This window comes from Lithobates pipiens, unplaced genomic scaffold (assembly GCF_037356315.1).
Source record: "Lithobates pipiens isolate NorthernLeopardFrog02 unplaced genomic scaffold, aLitPip1_a1.2 Scaffold_25, whole genome shotgun sequence".
NCBI lineage: Eukaryota > Metazoa > Chordata > Amphibia > Anura > Ranidae > Lithobates > Lithobates pipiens.
The window spans coordinates 112,377,598-112,396,110 of record NW_027507787.1 but is presented as its reverse complement, the minus strand read 5'-3'; the positions used below and the strand labels follow the sequence as shown (position 1 = coordinate 112,396,110).

General features: G+C 44.7%; 1 protein-coding gene across 2 annotated transcripts in view; it reads right to left on the bottom strand.

Moving 5' to 3' along the window:
• TMEM132A (transmembrane protein 132A) overlaps window positions 1-18,513 on the bottom strand; it is a 408,370-nt gene that overhangs the window by 143,446 nt on the left and 246,411 nt on the right. For both annotated transcript variants that reach the window (XM_077454804.1, XM_077454805.1), the window contains exon 9: window positions 13,278-13,563. In XM_077454804.1, coding sequence (XP_077310930.1) covers window positions 13,278-13,563 — 286 coding nt within the window. The remainder of the gene's footprint in view (window positions 1-13,277; window positions 13,564-18,513) is intronic.

The window sequence follows — 18,513 nt, the reverse complement described above, 5'->3', positions numbered from 1 at the left end:
CTGAGCAACAGTCCAGTCTTTTTTCTCCTAAGCCAAGGTCAGACGCTTCGGACATTGTCTCTGGTTCAGGAGTTTGACACAAGCAATGCAACGGTTGTAGCCCACGTCCTCGATATGTCTGTGTGGTGGCTTCTGAAGCACTGACACTGACACCAGCCACAGTCCACTCCTTGTGACTCTTCCCCAAATTCTTGAATGATCTTTGCTTCACAATGCTCTCAAGACTGTGGTTATCCCTGTTGCTTGTGCACCTTTTTCTACCACACTTTTTCCTTCCACTCAACCTTCCATGCATATGCTTGGATACAACACTCTGACCATCCAGCTTCTTTAGCAATTACCTTTTGTGATTACCCTCCTTGTGGAGGGTGTCAACGACTGTTTTGGACAACCGTCAAGTCAGCAGTTTTTCCCATGATTGTGTAACTTACTGAACCAGACAGAGACCATTTAAAAGCTCAGAAAACCTTTATTTATTTGAGTTAAACTGATTAGAGTGTTATACCATCAATCTACAATATTGAACTTTTTCACAATATTCTATTTTTCTGAGGTACTGAATTTGGGGTTTTCACTAGCTGTAAGCCATATTCATCAAAATAAAAGAAAGGAATGGTTGAAATATAAAACTCTGTGTGTAATGAATCTTTCCTGGTTCATCATGGCAGCATACATATGGGTTGCGACTCCGCCCCCACAACCTGATAGGACTGGTTAACTATAAATCAAAGACAGACCTGGCTCACCGCTATCTCCTTTCTTTCCTCACCTGATCAGGACTGGAATCGCGGGGTATCCCTTACCGTTTATCGCCCCAGCCAGGTTCAGCCTCTCCTAGGTGGAAATCCTTCCTGTACAGCCTCTAAATGAGCTAGATGGTTGGAGCCCCATTCTGGTGGTGCAGGCTTCTCAAAGAAAGCTTTAAACAAGCTTTGACGCAAGTGACATCACATTTTTCTTTCCATATGCTTCTTACTTCTTTTCTCTGTTATGGGCGGTTGTCATTCCCAAGGTGGCTGCAACAGTGCAAGTATACTCGGAGCATGAGAGGCAGGAAGTGATGCGTCCTCCGTGTTTCCTGGCTAGAGCTTTTCCAGTATGGTGATCTGAATAGGTCCAGGCACTGATATCATCAGTAATGGCAAATGTGAGTTTTAAATGGTTTTATGGCATTTTTGGGCAACAATGGTGCAGCTCTCTATTAATGCATGCTGGATGCTTATGTGGTCATTGTTTGTACGTATGTTTACCCTTTTTTATGGCTTTCACCTATGTTTTTCCCCATCTCCTCTCAGTGTTGCTCTAGGTTCATTGTGCTCTTTATGGCATTCACCTGGGCTCTTCCTATCCCCTTTTCAATGCTTGCTCTGGGATCTCTGTGTTGGGCTCAGCTTCCGCTAGTGCGATTTGTCACTGCAAAGTGGCATGACAAACCGTACCCCGTGATTTGCAATGAGTACCGTTCATATCTGTGTTCATAGACCTTAAGAATACAACAGGCATTGTTTCAAGTCGCATCAAATTTGCGGCAAAATCATACGACTTTCAGGTCACAATAGTGGAGACTTAGCATTATGCTGTTTTTCATTTCAGTCTGCTGCTTTGCTCTGTTTCTATGGTAAACGCTGTCCAGTCAGACCACCCATTGCATTTATGGTATAGGGATTAGGTAAGTAGTGAAGACTGAGAACAAGCAAGCCAATATCTATAGTACTGTAAGGACTACAAGATGGAGGGAGCCTTCTGACAGTCAAGACAAGTCACCATCTAAGAACAGACTTCGAGGCAATGTTGATTAAATCTCATCACCTCACCCCTCATTATCATTGCTCCCCATTTACAAACATCACAAATTACCAGCCCTAATGGTTGCTGCATTTGTTGTGGAAAGTCATTGCCTGCCAAGCTAGTGTGTCAAATCAGCCTGGAACAATCGCTATACAGCCCTGCAAAGACCTCAGGATGAAGAGAGCCTGCTAAAAGCCAGAACCCTCATCGTTCAAAGCGCAGACATAAAGGCAACATTGATCAATGTCATCATCTCACCTCTCATTGTGTTCGCTCCCCGTTTACAAACACCACAGTTTACCAGCCCTAATGGTTGCTGCATTTGTGGTGGAAAGTTGCTTGACAAGCTACAGTGCATAAATTGCCTAGCATTTCCAACCAAAACCAGTAGCTGGTGTCCAAATAGGAAGGCTTGCCATGAGAAGAAAGTGTTAAAGGGGCCACAAGCTTTGAAGATTGCTTTATAGAGACTTTTTGAAAGGGCAACTAAGGACGCAATTGCCTGGGTTGAAGTGGAGGAGGTTAGAAAGTACTAATTTCCTTCACTGAAAAGCTGGAAGAGTTAATCCAGGAAGAATTGAAGGGGTCAGAGAAAAATGCCCTTATAAACAGCTGTTTACAAAACTGTATATCCTGAAAAAGCTAGAGGTCAACCTGCTGCAGTCTCCTTCAATGATGGATGCATCATGACTGTAGCTGGCAAGACAAGTCAAATTCAAGCAGGATCTAGCTCTGAAGTGCTCCAACATACTGTAGCATCTGCAGGTGCTGGCACACCAGCAATAACCAGCCTATGTGCTAAATGAGTCTAATGGGAGTGGTTTCATAATTGTCAGCCAGCTGCTGCACCTGCAGAACTCTGAGGAAAGTGGCAGGGTCTGCGTCCCTTTAGACGTGATTCCCTATTGGGAGTATCTTATCAAAAATGACATTTTTATTGCAGTGGATGCCAAAAAATCTGACTTATCTTGGTGCAGACTTTTGGGAAAATCAGTTAACCAGTCCTACAAACAGTAAATTATGTTTCAGGGGGGTGTTCTGTACACATTTTGTGTACAGAGCACCCCCAGATAGTTATGTTTCATCGCATTTTATGAAAGATTGCAGCCCTACAGATAAAAAAAAAAAAGAAAAAGTGGAGTAACCCTTTAAATAAGCCCGTCTGGAAGAAGTGAAGAGACAAGGCGGTAACAGCTTTGTAAGAGCTGAAATTGGCGACCTACTCCGTGGTGGATGTGTCAGACATCAATTGATGGTTTTTCAAGAGTGGTGTTCCCAGCAGTCACGGCAAGGAGTGCATTATGGCTGAAGTCATGGTTGGTGGATCCTTCCAAAAAATAAAAATAATGGTGCAGGACACCAGAACACAGATCCAATCTATTTGGGAGTAGGCAGGATACAGCCATCTCAAGGGTGACCATTAGCAGGTCAAGGCGAATATCATCTCACAAAAACTGAAAATTCAAAGGTCCAGCATACAGGTGGCGGCTCCCAAGTAGACACCAGGAGGCAAAATCCTACGAACTGGGAAAAAGATTAGTAAACTAACTAGAGAAGTACCCAATCTTCATTATTGAAGCCTTAAATATCTAAGGCTCCTGTCTTAGAACAGCGGAAGTGCTTTCTTAAGGGTGCACTAATCCAGGGGGTGCCTGTGCGAAGCTTTACGCACACACCTGGAGGGAAAACCTTCAGGATCAGTGGGCCATATCAGCTATATTGGCTTGACATTGCTGGAGTTTAAGGGAGGTCTGCCTTTCTGGTACAATAATTTTTATTGAAAAAGTATAACATGACAAACTCATCCATGCAGGGGCATAATTCAATGAGCATACCGATCATATAACATTGACAGTTGGGAAGTCCACCTTTCAATCTCTTCCAGTCAGCCAGGCTACCGGTGTTGATGGAAAAGTAAAAATTTGGTTCCAGTTTATAGCTGGATTAAAAGGGGGGAAAAAATAAAGAGCAATCATGAAGGTTCCAGTTACCCACAGGTAATCTGTGGCCAGTGCTAAAGTGAAAAAAATAAATAAAAAATGTTGACAAGCAGCACAGGAAGTTAGAGTCGTGCAAGTTGGAAAACCTCCAATCAATTATATTATAGATAAATCTGGGAAACTGGATTCTCCCGTAGGTTTATCAGACACCTACTTGTCCCAATTCTTCCTCAATTCCTCTACCAGTTGAGTTCCTCCCCTTCAGGCTGTACATCTCCCTCAGGACATTCACAAAGTCTTACTGTCTGCAATAGCGACGGGAAACATTCAGTAGAACTTGCACAAGGGAATTTCCATCCTCTGATAGATTAAGCCAAAGGTGCTTTGGTAGTGGAGTCTCTTCCAACAGAACAGTGGCGGAGTATCCTTGGTCCTTCGTACCTGACCAATTTGTTTTCAGATGGAACATTATCACATCAGACCCCAGCTAGAAAGGTTGGGTGACTCATTTCAAAGACCAGGCTGCTTAAGGTAATGGGATATTAGACTTATAGGAATAGTACTGAATTTTCTTGAACTGAGTAGTGTTCAAAGCACTTCTGTCATTCACTCCTTTTAGCAAGATTTGTACTGTGCCTAGACAGCAATGGAATGTTAGAATTCTTAGGATGTCAGTGGAGCTTTCTGTATCAATAATTGCAAATATACTATTTTGGCTTAGGAGGCTTGTGTGAGTGTGTGTGTCTCTCTCTCTCTCCTACTCTTAAGCATTGAATCACCACCGCCATTTACAGTGATGATGGATTCACTCTCTCATGGACAGTTTTGTCATCCAGCTCCAAGAGATTACCTTTGATGGCCTGGAAGTTGAGAGGCAGTGGCTACTAAGTCATGTATGCTCAGTGCAGGTAGTGCCTACCCTGTGTCAAACCAGAGAGGTCTTCATGAATAAGATCTACCTAGGAAAATGGGAGAACTATGCAGATCTCACACAACAATCCTTTGTGAAAAAAAAAAAAAAAAGATCTCACACAACAAAAGCCTGGAGTCCTTTATCACCTAAACCAGCCAAGGTTCCACAGTTCTTATAACTGGGGCTGAATAGGGGCCTAGGTTCAAATATGTTTAAAGCTCAAAGTTCAGCCTTGTCTGCATTTGCAGGGGGTTAAGGAGCCCTTGACCCTTTAGTGATGCAATTCTTAAAAGGCTTGCATGAAGTTATAGGCCTCCCAGGAAACCATTGTTCCCTATGCGGAACTTGCTTATGGTCCCCATTTCTATCCTACAGAAATGACTAAACTCTGCAAACCCTAAAGACCGTATTTCTTTATCATACATCATGGGACACAGAGCATTTATTCATGGCTATCTGGGTTATATGCTACCTCTAGGTGATTGGACACTGGCAACCAATAGCAAGAAGGTTTCTCCCATATAACCCCTCCCATACGGGAATTACCTCAGTTTTTTCACCAGTGTTTTCAGGTGATGGTCACGAACGTTGAAGCTCTTAAATTTTCTTCAATTAAACGTTCCAGTGAGGACGTTATAATCAGATCCGTTCGAATGGCACGAAGCTAAAAGATTCCCATGATTCCCATGATGTATGATAAAGAAATACGGTCTTTAGGGTTTGCAGAGTGTAGTCAAGACTCGATGCAAGAACAAGGTTTTTCTTGTAATGTGTCTTATATGACACTGGGCCCTTGGATAGTGGTATTCTGGTCATTAGTTTGCCCAAGATAAACCAAAAGGGTGGTTTACAAGCCCAAGGGTGTGGACCCGGTCCTTGAAGGTCCACAGTGGCACTACCCGCCATGATGGGAGAAGATTGGGCCTGTTATTTCAGGTCCTGTAGCGTGGACTGGTGAGTACTCCCTCTGGGATTGCTGTGTTACCCTCTGTTACTGTGTCCTCTCTCAGCTGTTACAGAATGTTTCCATGCTGTGTTATTTGCACGCTGATGCATGCGCCTTCTGGGGGGACGCCGGTGCCATACGAACGTGCGCACGCGCCACTGCCATACGAACATACGCATGCACCGTTTAGGTATGACGCAGTAATTCGCCTCGTATGGTTGGCGGTCTTCAGGTGCGCAGGCGCCGTATTTTGGAGCCACTTGCGGTGGACGAATGGATGTCACGCCCACCGCGTCGATCGAGTGACGCCATCTGAGCATCAGGACTCTAATAACCAGGCAGGGCCAGGGGACCCAGAGCCAGAGTGGGAAGAGGATCTGGTCACAAAAGATCGGCAAGAAGGAGAAGCTGAAGACTCCTCAACGGGGGAGTCTATCTCAGAGGAGCCTTTCTCAGCCTCCCATTCCCAAAAATAATTTGTCCAATCTCTAACAGAGATGGTTCGAGCTGGGTTTAAATTACCCCCAGTTCAGGAGACTGGTCCCTCCTGTTCTACTTTGGGTTCTCTTCGACCTCAGCAGGGTTCTCAGGCATTTCCAGTGTATCCATTATTAGAACAGGTGGTCTACGCAGATTGGGATCATCCTGACAGGATATATTTGTCTCCAAAAAGGTTTCCCCTCTTATATCCTATGGAGGAGAAATTCAAGAAGAAGTGGGGTACACCTCTGGTAGATGCTGCCATTTCCTCAGTGAATAAACATTTGACCTGCCCGGTGGATAACGCCCAGGTTTTTAAGGAGCCAGCCGATAAAAAGATGGAATCCTTACTGAAGGCCTCCTTTGCAGTAGCTGGTTCAGCAGTTCAGCCAGCGGTAGCAGCTATTGGCATCTGCCAGTCCTTAAAGGATCGTGTTAAAAGATTGGTTAGGAGCCTTCCTTGTCAAGAAGAAACTACAGAGGAATTATCGGAGCTCCCTCGCACCTTGTGCTTTGCAGTAGACGCATTAAAAGGCTCGATCCAGCAGATGTCTTGCTGTGCACTTTTGTCTGTGCATATGCGCAGGGTCTTGTGGCTAAAGAATTGATCGGCCGAAACACCATGCAATAAGCTTCTTGCAGCTGTTTGGTGAAGATCTGGATAGGTATATCCAAAAGATCTCAGGTGGGAAAAGCTCCCTGCTCCCTGTTAATAGGAAGAATAAATGACCCTCCTTTAAGATTCCCCGGGCTCCAGGACTTAGTTCTTCTCCCAGTCAGCAGTCCATTTTAAAAAAAACGCAGGGTCAAAAAAAAACCTGGACTCAGAGGCCAACCAAGCCCAGTTCCAAATCTACCCTGTGAAGGGGCGCCCCCCCGCTCTTATGGGTGGGGGGGAAGACTTCCGCTGTTTTTGGATGCTTGGGAGAAACTGGTTCAGGACAAGTGGGTCATTTCCGTTATAACCTCAGGTTACAAGATAGAGTTTTGGGAGTTTCCTCCAACTCGGTTCCTGAACTCAAGGGTTCCGGTAGAACCAGAGAAAAGGAAATGTCTGCTCCTAGCCTTAGAGCGTCGGAGAAAGCAGGGAGTAATCATCAAGGTCCCGCACGGGGAAAGGTTCAAAGGGTTTTACGCAAACCTTTTCACCGTGCCGAAACCAAATGGGGAGGGGAGGCCCATTTTGGACCTCAAGTCTCTCAATCTTTTCCTAAGCGTCCGAACTTTCCGTATGGAATTGACCCACTCAGTGATAACATCCTTAAGAAAAGAGGATTATTTGGCATCCATAGATATCAAGGAAGCGTACCTTCATGTGCCTATCTGCATGTCGCATCAACGGTTTCTGCGTTTCGGGTCTTCACAAAAATACTGGCTCCTGTGCTGGCGGTCCTAAGATCCCAGGGAATTGCTGTGGTGGGATATCTAGACGATCTTCTCTTGAAGGATCAATCTCGTCCCATTCTGGTCCAAAACATCTTAAAGCGGTGTTTCAGCCCTAAAAAAAAAAAAAATGTAAAAGTCAGCAGCTGAAACAAAAGTAGCTGCTGACTTTTAATAAGGAGACTTGCCTTTTCAGGGCACCCGCGATGTCGGCCGCCGAGGCCGACATGTCCCTCGGCTCTCGGGTCCCAGCGCTGTCATCCTCACTAAGGGAAACAGGGTGTGGAGCCTTGCAGCTTCACTGCCCGTTTCCTACTGCGCATGCGCGAGTCACGCTGCGCTCTGTGAATGGAACGCACTGTGTTAGGGAACACACAGTTCCCAGAAGACAGCACGCCCCATTACCCAGAAGACAACACGGAGGAGGGGAGAAGAGGAAGATCACTGAGGAGCAGGAAGAAGGCAGATTAGGAAGACTGCCTAGCAACAGGGATTTCTGCCCAGGTAAAAAAAAAAAAAAAATTCTCAAATGTTTTTTTTTCTTTTTTTAAGAATATAAATTTTTTTTTTTTTTTTTTTTTTTTAAGGTGGCCCTCCACTTTAAGGACCATTCAGATTTTACAACACCTAGGCTGGATTCTGAATATAAATAAATCAACCCTTTATCCCACTCAAGTATTGATGTACTTGGGCCTAAACTTGTACACCATCCTAGAAAAGGTGTTCTTACCCTCTGTAAGGATCAACTCCATAGTGGAACTCGTCCGGAGAGTGAAAAGAGAAGAAAGACCATCTGTTCGGCTTTGTATGAGGTTACTAGGCAAGATGGTGTCATCTTTCAACGCAGTCCCTTATGCTCAATTCCACTCAAGGTTGTTCCAGAACAACATTCTAAGAGCCTGGAATAAAACCGCTCAGACTTTGGATCATAATATGGTTCTGTCCCCACAGACTCTGCGGAGCCTATTTTGGTGGTCAAAAACCAGCAATTTAGAGGTCGGAAAATCCTTTCCACCAGTAGCCTGGAAAGTTGTGACCCATCTGGGCTGGGGAGCAGTTCTAGAAGAAGCTTCAGTCCAGGGGCAGTGGTCTCAAGCAGAAAGGACCTTGCCAATCAATCTCTTGGAAATTCAGGCAGCCCGGCTAGCTCTGCGTTTCTGGACGTCCAGGCTGCAGGGTCTTCCGATCCGAGCTCAAATCGACAATTCCACAGTGGTCGCTTATATCAACCACCAGGGGGGCACCAAGAGCCCAAGGGGTGCAGAAAGAAGTGGATCACATATTAAGCGTGTCAGGTGTGTCGTTTCCGTCGGCAGTATTCAGACCGGGGGTGGACAATTGGCAGGCGGACTATTTAAGTCGCCAAAAATTGTTGCCAGGGGAATGGTCCCTTCATCCCGAGGTCTTTCTCCAGATTTGTCAACACTGGGGGACCCTGGATGTGGATCTCCTAGCGTCCAGGTTCAATGCCAAGCTGGACAAATTTGTGTCCAGAACCAACGATCCTCTTGCAGCCGGGACGGACGCATTGGTGGTTCCTTGGCACTGGTATTCCCTGCTGTACACCTTTCCTCCAATTCAAATTCTGCCACATCTGCTACGCAGGATACAGGAGGAACTAAGACTGGTAATCCTGATAGCCCCAGCCTGGCACAGGAGATCCTGGTACATGGAAATTGTGAAATTGGCAGTAGGGGACCTGTTGTTCCTTCCGTTCCGCCCGGATCGGTTGTCCCAAGGTCCCATATTCCATCCTGCTTTGATTCGCTGAATTTGACGGCCTGGCTATTGAGGCCAGGGTATTAAAGGACGGCGGGGTCAGAGATGCAGCCTTGTCCACTTTGATAACTGCTAGGAAGCCGGTCTTTAGAGCCATTTACTACAGGGTATGGAAATCATACATTTCCTGGTGTGAAGGGAAAGGTTGAAACCCTCGTAAATATACAATTGGTAAAATCCTTGCTTTTCTTCAGGCAGGAGTGCACTTACGGTTGGCCTTAGGCACAATTAAGAGTCAAATTTCGGCCTTATCTGTTTTTTTCCAAAGACCAATTGCAGCCCATTCTTTGGTGCGTACCTTTGTTAAGGGAGTAACGCGCCTAAGACCGCCAGTTAAGCCTCCTTTATGCCCCTGGGATTTGAATTTGATGCTATCAGCCCTTCAGAGACTACCCTTTTAGCCTATTAAGCAGATTCCTTTAGTCCTATTGACCAGGAAATTAGTCTTCTTGGTGGACATAACCTCGGCCAGAAGAGTGTCGGAGTTGGCCGCCCTTTCACGCTGAGAGCCTTACTTGATTCTGCACCAGGACAGGGTGGTCTTGCGCCTTCGTCACAGGTTTTTGCCAAAAGTAGTTTCCAATTTTAATTTAAATCAGGGCATCATTCTGCCCTCCTTTTTTCCAAATACCAGGTCTAAGGAAGAAAGGTTGCTTTATTCGCTTGATGTAGTCAGGGCTATTAGGGCCTACTTAAGGGTGTCAGCCCCTTTCAGGAAAACTGACTCTCTCTTTATTCTGCCGGAGGGTCCTAAAAAAGGACAGGCAGCTACAACTATTTCAAGGTGGATTCGCCAGACTATCATCCAGGCATATGAGTTGAGGCACAGGGATCCACCTAGAGATTGAGAGCACATTCCACTAGAGGGGTTAGTGCTTCATGGGCAGTGCATCGACGGGTGTCTATGGCTCAGGTCTGCAGGGCAGCTGCTTGGTCTTCAGTTCACACATTCACCAAATTTTACCAGGTGGATGTCATGTCTCGACAGGAGATCGTTTTTGGTCACAGCGTGTAACAGGCAGCCTTATAGGGCCAGGGGACAGTTGGGACTTGTATAAGCTGTATCTCCCTCCCCTCAGGTGCATTGCTTTAGGACATCCCAGATAGTCCTGAATAAATGCTCTGTGTCCTGTGACGTATGATAAAGAAAAACAGATTTTTAATACAGCTTACCTGTAAAATCGTTTTCTTTGAGTACATCATGGGACACAGAGATCCCTCCCCTCTTTTCTGGGACTTTCATTGCTTGCTACAAAACTGAGGTAATTCCCATATGGGAGGGGTTATATGGGAGGAACCTTCTTGCTATTGGTTGCCAGTGTCCAATCACCTAGAGGTAGCGTATAACCCAGATAGTCATGAATAAATGCTCCGTGTCCTGTGATGTACTCAAAGAAAACGATTTTACAGGTAAGCTGTATTAAAAATCAATTTTTCTGGTTGATACAACCTCTGTGAAGGATGGCAGAACTGTAGGCTTTGTACTCAGGGAGCCTCACTTATTATACCCGGACAGAACAGAATAGTCCTAAAACTCCAGACTGCTTTTATCCATGGGGTGTCTTTCTCCTTACAATTTAACCAGGAAGTCAATTTGCCATCTTTCTTGGTTGAGTGAGAGAACCACATCACCTGGATGTTGAGCTAATGCTGGTGACCTGCTTGGCAGCTACCTTTCCATTCAGGAAAGCTGAAATATGTTCTTGGTTCCAGCGTGGCTTAAGACAGGACCAGTCAGCATCAACAAGTTCAGTCACCTCCTAGATTAACCACTTAACAACCGCCCCATAGCCGAATGATGGCTACAGGGCGGTTTCTTAACTCTGGGAGGCCGTCATATGACGTCCTACCAGAATTCCGTTCTCGCGCGCCCCCTGGGGTGCGCACTCGAGAGCATCCGTGACCGCCGGGTCCTGCTCATCGCGGCCGTTTACCACGTGATTGCTCTGTCAAATGACGGAGTGATCAGTTGTAAACAAACCTCCCTCCCCTCTCTGTACCGATCGGTACAGCGGAGGTAGAAGAGATCGGCGTCAGCAGCACTGTGGGCTGCATCTGCAGTGCCCACATCGCTGCTCACCTAAATTAACCCCTCAATACCCTGGCAATACCCGCCAATACGCTGCAATAATACCCGCCAATACCCAGCCATACTCGGGAGATACCCAGCCATACTCGGAGATACCCAGCCATAATCGGAGATACCCAGCCATAATCGGAGATACTCTGCAATACTCAGCCATACTCGGTGATACCCTGCAATACCCAGCCATAGACGTCCCCCCCCCCCCCCCCCCCCCCGCCCTCCGGTGCTTCTACCGACTCGCCAATACGATCAAAGCCAGAATCTTTTTTTTTTCAGGCTTCCCAGCCTAGAGGTAAGATGTGGGGTCTTATTGAGCCCCCATATCTCACTGTAAAGAGGACCTGTCATGCCATATTCCTATTACAAGGGATGTTTACATTCCTTGTAATAGGAATAAAAGTGATCAAAAAAAAATTTTTGGGGAAAAAATGTCAAACTAAAATAAAGTAAAATGAACAATAACTTTTTTTTTTAAAAGTGTCCCTGTCCCCATGTGCTCACATGCAGAAGCGAACGCATACGTAAGTTCCGCCCACATATGAAAACAGTGTTCAAGCCACACATGTGAGGTATCGCTGTGAACGTTAGAGCGAGAGCAATAATTCTAGCTCTAGACCTCCTCTTACTCAAAGCATGTAACCAGTAAAAAAAATTTAAAGCGTCGCCTATGGGGATTTTTAAGTAGCGACGTTTGGTGCTATTCCACGGGCGTGTGCAATTTTGAAGAGTGACATGTTAGGTATTTACTCAGCATAACTTCATCTTTCACATTATGCAAAAATTGGGCTAACTTTACCGTTTTGTATTTTTTTTTAAACACAAAACAGTTTTTTTTCCCAAAAAAAAACACGTTGGAAGAATTGCTGCGCAAATACCGAACGAGATAAAAAGTTGCAACGACCACCATTGTATTCTCTAGGGTCTTTGCTAAAAAAATGTATATAATGTTTTGAGGTTCTATGCAATTTTCTAGCATATAAATTATGATTTTTACATGTAGGAGAGAAATGTCAGAATTGTCCTGGGTGCTCCAGAACGCCTGATGGCGCTCCCTGCATGTTGGGCCTCTGTATGTGGCCACGCTGTGTAAAAGTCTCACACATGTGGTATCGCCATACTCGGAAGTAATAGCAAAATGTGTTTTGGGGTGTAATTTGTGGTATGCATATGCTGTGTGTGAGAAATAAACTGATAATATGACAATTTTGTGAAAAAAAAAAATCTTGATTTTGTAAAGAATTGTGGGAAAAAAATGACAACTTCAAAAAACTCATCATGCCTCTTACTAAATACATTGGAATGTCTTCTTTCAAAAAAGGGGTCATTTGGGGGGTATTTGTACTTTTATGGCATGTTAGGGTCTCAAGAATTGAAATAGGCCGTCAGTACTTCAGGTGTGATCAATTTTCAAATATTGGCACCATAGCTTGTGGACTAACTTTCACAAAGACCAAATAATATCCACCAATTTGTTTTTTTACAGAATTTTCGGTCTTTTTTCTTTTATAGCACAAAAAATAAAAAACCCAGCAGTGATTAAATACCACCAAAAGAAAGCTCTATTTGTGTGAAAAAAAGGGACAAGAATTTCATACACGTACAGTGTTGCATGACTGAGTAATTGTCATTCAAAATGTGAGAGCACCGAAAGCTGAAAATTGGTCTGGTTATTAAGGGTGTTTAAGTGCCCAGTGGTCAAGTGGTTAATATGACTTGAAACATTAGATTAACATGCTAAAGTGTATATGAGAGTTTATTTACTGGATTTATACAATTTAAATTAACACATTTAAATGTATATATATAAAAAATAATAATAATCATGACCATGTTTTATGAGAACTATAATTTCAATATAATTTTATTCTACTTCATTAGGTGGTTGTATACTTCACTTGTACTGACAATGAGATTGAAGAAGAACTAATATACATGTTTACAAACTTCAACTCATTTTATTACCTCAACAGATGTAACCCCAGGCTGCTGGCCAATAAGAACACTCCCTTCCTCCTCTAGACGTGCTACACGTAGATCTCTGACGACAGCTTGGCTTCTTATTAAAGGAGACACATCCAAAAGCCAATCGCTACCCATGAAGTAGATCAGCTGATGACTACCATCCAGGGAGTGAGCCACAAAGTGGGCAAGAAAGCGTACTTGAGCTCTTTGATACTGAGCCCGACAGCTCTGGCTATTGCGATCTGAATTGCGTTCATCATTTTCATCCTGAGAGTAGCGAAAAGATCTAGGAAGATTAAAAAGATACTAAGTACAAGATATATGATGTTTGAATAAATTATTAATGCAGTAGTAATTATTCTAATCATATTACTTGGAGAGTTAAAGCTTCATCTCTCAAATCAAAGCAGTCAAATTTTGGATGTCGATGTATTATTTTGCTGGAACAATTCCAGGGAAGATCATTTTATAGTAAATGGGAACAAAGGGACATTGCACGCCACCAGCTCTCCCCCAACCCCCCCCCCCCCCCCAACTTACCAGGACTTAATTGTAAAGGTGTGGGGAGTGGAGCAAGATTTTCCTTATTTATGCATCATCAGTAGGCGTCCGCCCATTCAGCGTTCACGGGAAATTCAAACTCCGTGGAATGCCCTATAATGCACTGCGAGTTCGCAGTGCATCAATGTCTGATGATTGGCCAAAGCATGCATCTGACCTGCATATTTTGGCCAATCACAGCGTGCTGCAAGAGCCATTAATGGGCCAAAGGCAGGGTGCCTTCGGACAATCATGGCTCAGGGGGACCAAGTCCATGCCCCACACTATATAAGGCTGCCTCCAACAGCAGCCACGTGTAGACTTGGCGTGGACGGAGAGAGATTGAGCTAAATTAGGCAGGTTATTAAGTGCAGGTAATTTCACACACACACACACATTTTATGTATATATATATATATATATATATATATATATATATATATATATATCTTGCAAAGGCAAGGATTGCATTGGCAACTATCATCTTGGATAAAGTATTCATATTGGATTAAGTATTACACTTCGGCTCAGCAGTTCAGCGAATGCACAAAGGGAAAATCCACAACAGACTAATGCAGAAAATTAAACAGACTACAGGTGACCTGATTCTCTATTGAACTCTTTCATTTCTCATCCAGGCTTCCCCTCAATCTCACCACTCTGTATCATGCACTCCCTACTTTTCCTTCTCACAGGTTGCATCCTCTCTCCTTAAATTCTCTATCACCCATATTCTCCACCCCACATCTTATATATATCACCCTCACTCCTGTCTTCACCTTATCACTGCACATATCAGCTTCTGCTAACTTTGAACCCATATACCGTACCAATAAAACCTGCAAGACACTGGGATGTCAATTACCTTCGGCCAACATACCCAGCACCCCCCATCCTCTGATAGAAGACGCAATCCACACAATCTAATTTCTATTCCTCTGCTGCCTATAACCAGCCTCCCTTCTCCTGTCCTCTTTGGAATGCCCGCTCTATTTCTAACAAACTCACCACAGTCCATTACCTATTTATCACAAACTCCCTGAACCTACTTGCAATTACTGAGACCTGGATTAAAGAATCTGACTTTCCTTCTCCTGCTGCTCTCTCCTAAGGTAGCCTACTGTGGACTCACTCTCCCAGGCCTAATTGACGTAAAGTAGGTGGTGCTGGAATGCTCCAATCCCCCTCAAAGCACTTTTCAGGTTCTTCATCCACCTCCCTCTCTGTCCCTCTCCTCATTTGAAGCTCACTGGATTAGTCTATTTTCTCCAGCTTCATTGACAATTGCTGTGATCTATCGCCCTCTGGACCAGTATGAAGCTTCCTTGACGACCTCTCTGCCTGGCTACCCTACTTTCTCTCTGAAATTCCAACAATCATTCTTGGTGACTTCAACATCCCTGTTAATCTTAAAACTCACGCTACTTCTAAGCTGCTGAGCCTAACATCCTCTTTTGACCTAAAACAATGGACACATGCCTCTACTCAATCTGTTGGCAACTGCCTTGACTTCATATTCTCCCACCTTTGCAGTCCGCACAACCTCTCCAATATTCCTTTTCCTCTCTCTGATCACAACCTTATTAGTTTCACTCTCTCATCTTCCTCCTCCTTGCCTTCCAACTACCAAACTATTACCCGTAGAAACCTTTGCCATCTTAACCCTTCTCTTCTTTTTTTCTGCTACAGATTGTCTCTGACAAAATCTCATCCTTGTCCTGCCCCAACTTGGCAACTTCTGTCTACCTTCGTCCCCCTCACTACACACAGAATCAGGTGCCAACCGCTACAACCCTGGCAGACAGACAATACCAGAAGCCCCAAAAAAACAGACGCGCTCTTGAGCATCTGTGGTGTAAGACTAAGTCACAGCAAGATTTCAGCCAATATACATCTGCGCTCCAAAAATACCATTCCTGCCTCCACACTGCAAAACAGACCTATTTTATCACTCTCATTAACGCCCTCTCACGCAGTCCCCGTCAACACTCTTCTACCTTTACCACTCTACTTCGTCCTCCATTACCTCTACCCACTAACTTACTCACTGCTCAGGAGATTTCTAATCACTTAAAAAATAAGATTGAGACAATTTGTCTCGAGATTTCCACTCTACAGATATCTCCCTAACATTATACTTCTTGTCCTCCTGCACAATCAATACTTCCCTCTTTTTTGTTTCACTTATTTTTATTAAACATGTAAGCAGCAAATTACACATCAATTCAGCCTTTTGGCTAAGATCAAGTGTAGTATCTGTTCTTATCAGTTACCAGGAGGTGACGCTTGCTTCCGTCCCTGTTCTACGGCGAGGTGGAGCAGGGGTGGCGGTTGCTATGCAAAACCTGCTGGTGTGAAGGTAACCCGGAGCGGTTTGTAGCCAAAAGGGAAGCATTCTAATGAGGATGGAGAACCACTGGTCGGCGCCAGGGGAGGGGACCCTGCCCTTCTGGCCTGGATTGGGGCAGCTTTAGCTCCGGTCAGTTTTTCGGGAGGGAGCGTTGGTTCCCCTTTCTCCCACTGGGGGAACGGCCTGTACTTCCCGAATGTAATTAGGTAGGAGTGATGGGAGCAAGGGTGAGGCCTGATGGTAAGGGGCACTCGCTAAGCTCCTGGATCTCCATGACTTTCTGGCTGGGGTGGGGGCTGCTGTGGTCTGGGCTGGGGAGTGGGGGATGCTTCTGTTGAAAAGCCTATGGTGATGTGCCCCTGAAGTGGCAGTTCAGGCGTGCCTTATATTCACTGTGCTTGCACTTTGATATCTGGCACCTTGGTCATGTCACTATAAAACACGCTTTTTTACACCTGCCTCTAGGGCTGGGCCTTTTGGCTAGTACCAGAGGAATTTTTGATTTTGATTCCTGGCCAGAGTATTACACAATGACCACTTTTTCACTCTCCTTTTTCACTATCCCTTCCCCACTTTTTATTTATTTTATTTGTGTGGTTTGTCACGTTTTGTGTTGTCACTTGCACGTGTGACGACTAGTAGGGTGTCGGTCCTCGGGCCAACCCTGAACGTCTTGTGGGAGGGTGGACATAGGCCTTCTGGCTTGGTTCGCCCTCTCTTTGGGGGGTCTCCTTTCGGGGGAGCCCCTACCCTAGTACCTGGGTGGGTCTGTTTCGGCAGACCTTCCGGAGAAAGGCGGTCGTCCGGCTTCAGTTGGATGGGCCATGTATTTGGTAGCTCGGTCCCCATCTGGAGCCTAATGCCCCGGGGGATAAGGGTAAGGTCCTTCCTAGTGGAGGACAGCAGACCCGTGGCACGTGGCACGTTTCACTCTTTAGGTGTGTGCACTTTTTTTGGCACCGGGTGGAAGTTTTTGGGTGTGTTTTGCACGCCATAGGCTTTAAAAAAAAAAAATATAATAATAATCAATTCCACATTGTACTGTTATTACTTTACAGGCATAAATTTAGTTTAACAATTGTGTAATGCATTAATGGTTACAGTTCATTTTAACAGTAGGGCTCATTCCTAAAACATGGATCTTTATCTCTGGTATATCCTGTGAAGGAAGGTGGGGACTTTCCCGCGCGCCCCTATGAGATCACTCTGCGCCGCAGGGTACAGACCCCCCCCCCCCCCCCCGACAGCGTCACTGTGTCAACTACCTTTACATAGGTATTCCAATTAAGCCCTTATAGTGAACATTGCTCAAAAGATAACATTTCTTAAACATTCTATAAAAACCTTTAAAAGTTTAAGGCTTAACAGAAGGAGGGTATGAACTTAGAAGGAAGGCTCTCCAAGGAGACCAGTTGGACCCATATTTATAAGCATTGTTGTCCTTGTATGCCATTATCCTCTCATACTCAGCTATCTTATTTAACCACTTGGTGCCCATACTACTTCTATTGACGTCATGGGCTTTGTGGCGGTATATCTGAATGATGCCTGAGGCAACAGACATCATTCAGATATAGGCGTTTTCAGCCGGCGATTTCCTGCACCATAAGAACGATCATATCAGCTGTTACGCCCCCCCCTCCCTCCACCCTCCAGTGCTTGTACCGACTCACCGCTTCCATCGGTTAGTCGGTCGCAGGATCTGCCGGCCCCCGGAAGTTACCATAGATATTTCTGGCGGACTAGATTGTCCCCGGAGTCTATGATCGTTCGGAGGCCGGGAGCGATGTTATGACGTCACGCCTGGCCTCTGCATTCAAATTAATGGCGCCATTTTGGCTGGGAAGCCAGGATTTATTTTTATTTTTTTATTTTAGGCTTCCCAGCCTAGAGGTGAGATATGGGGGTCTTATTGACGCCATATCTCACAGTAAATAGGTCCGATCGTAACATATTCCTATTAAAAATTTAAAGTGTCACCTATGGGGATTTTTAAATACCAACGTTTGGCGCCATTCCACGAGCGAGTGCAATTTTGAAGCGTGACATGTTGGGTATTTATTTACTCGGCGTATCTTCCTCTTTCACATTATGCAAAAATTGGGCTAACTTAACTGTTTTTTTTTTTTTTTTAAAGCATGAAACTTTTTTTTTTCTGAAAAATTGCTGCGCAAATACTGTGCGAGATAAAAAAGTTGCAACGACCGCCATTGTATTCTCTAGGGTCTTTGCTAAAAAAACATATAATGTTTGGGGGTTCTATGTAATTTTCTAGCAAAAAAATTATGAATTTTACATGTAGGAGAGAAATGTCAGAATTGGCCTGGGCGCGAAGTGGTTAATCTG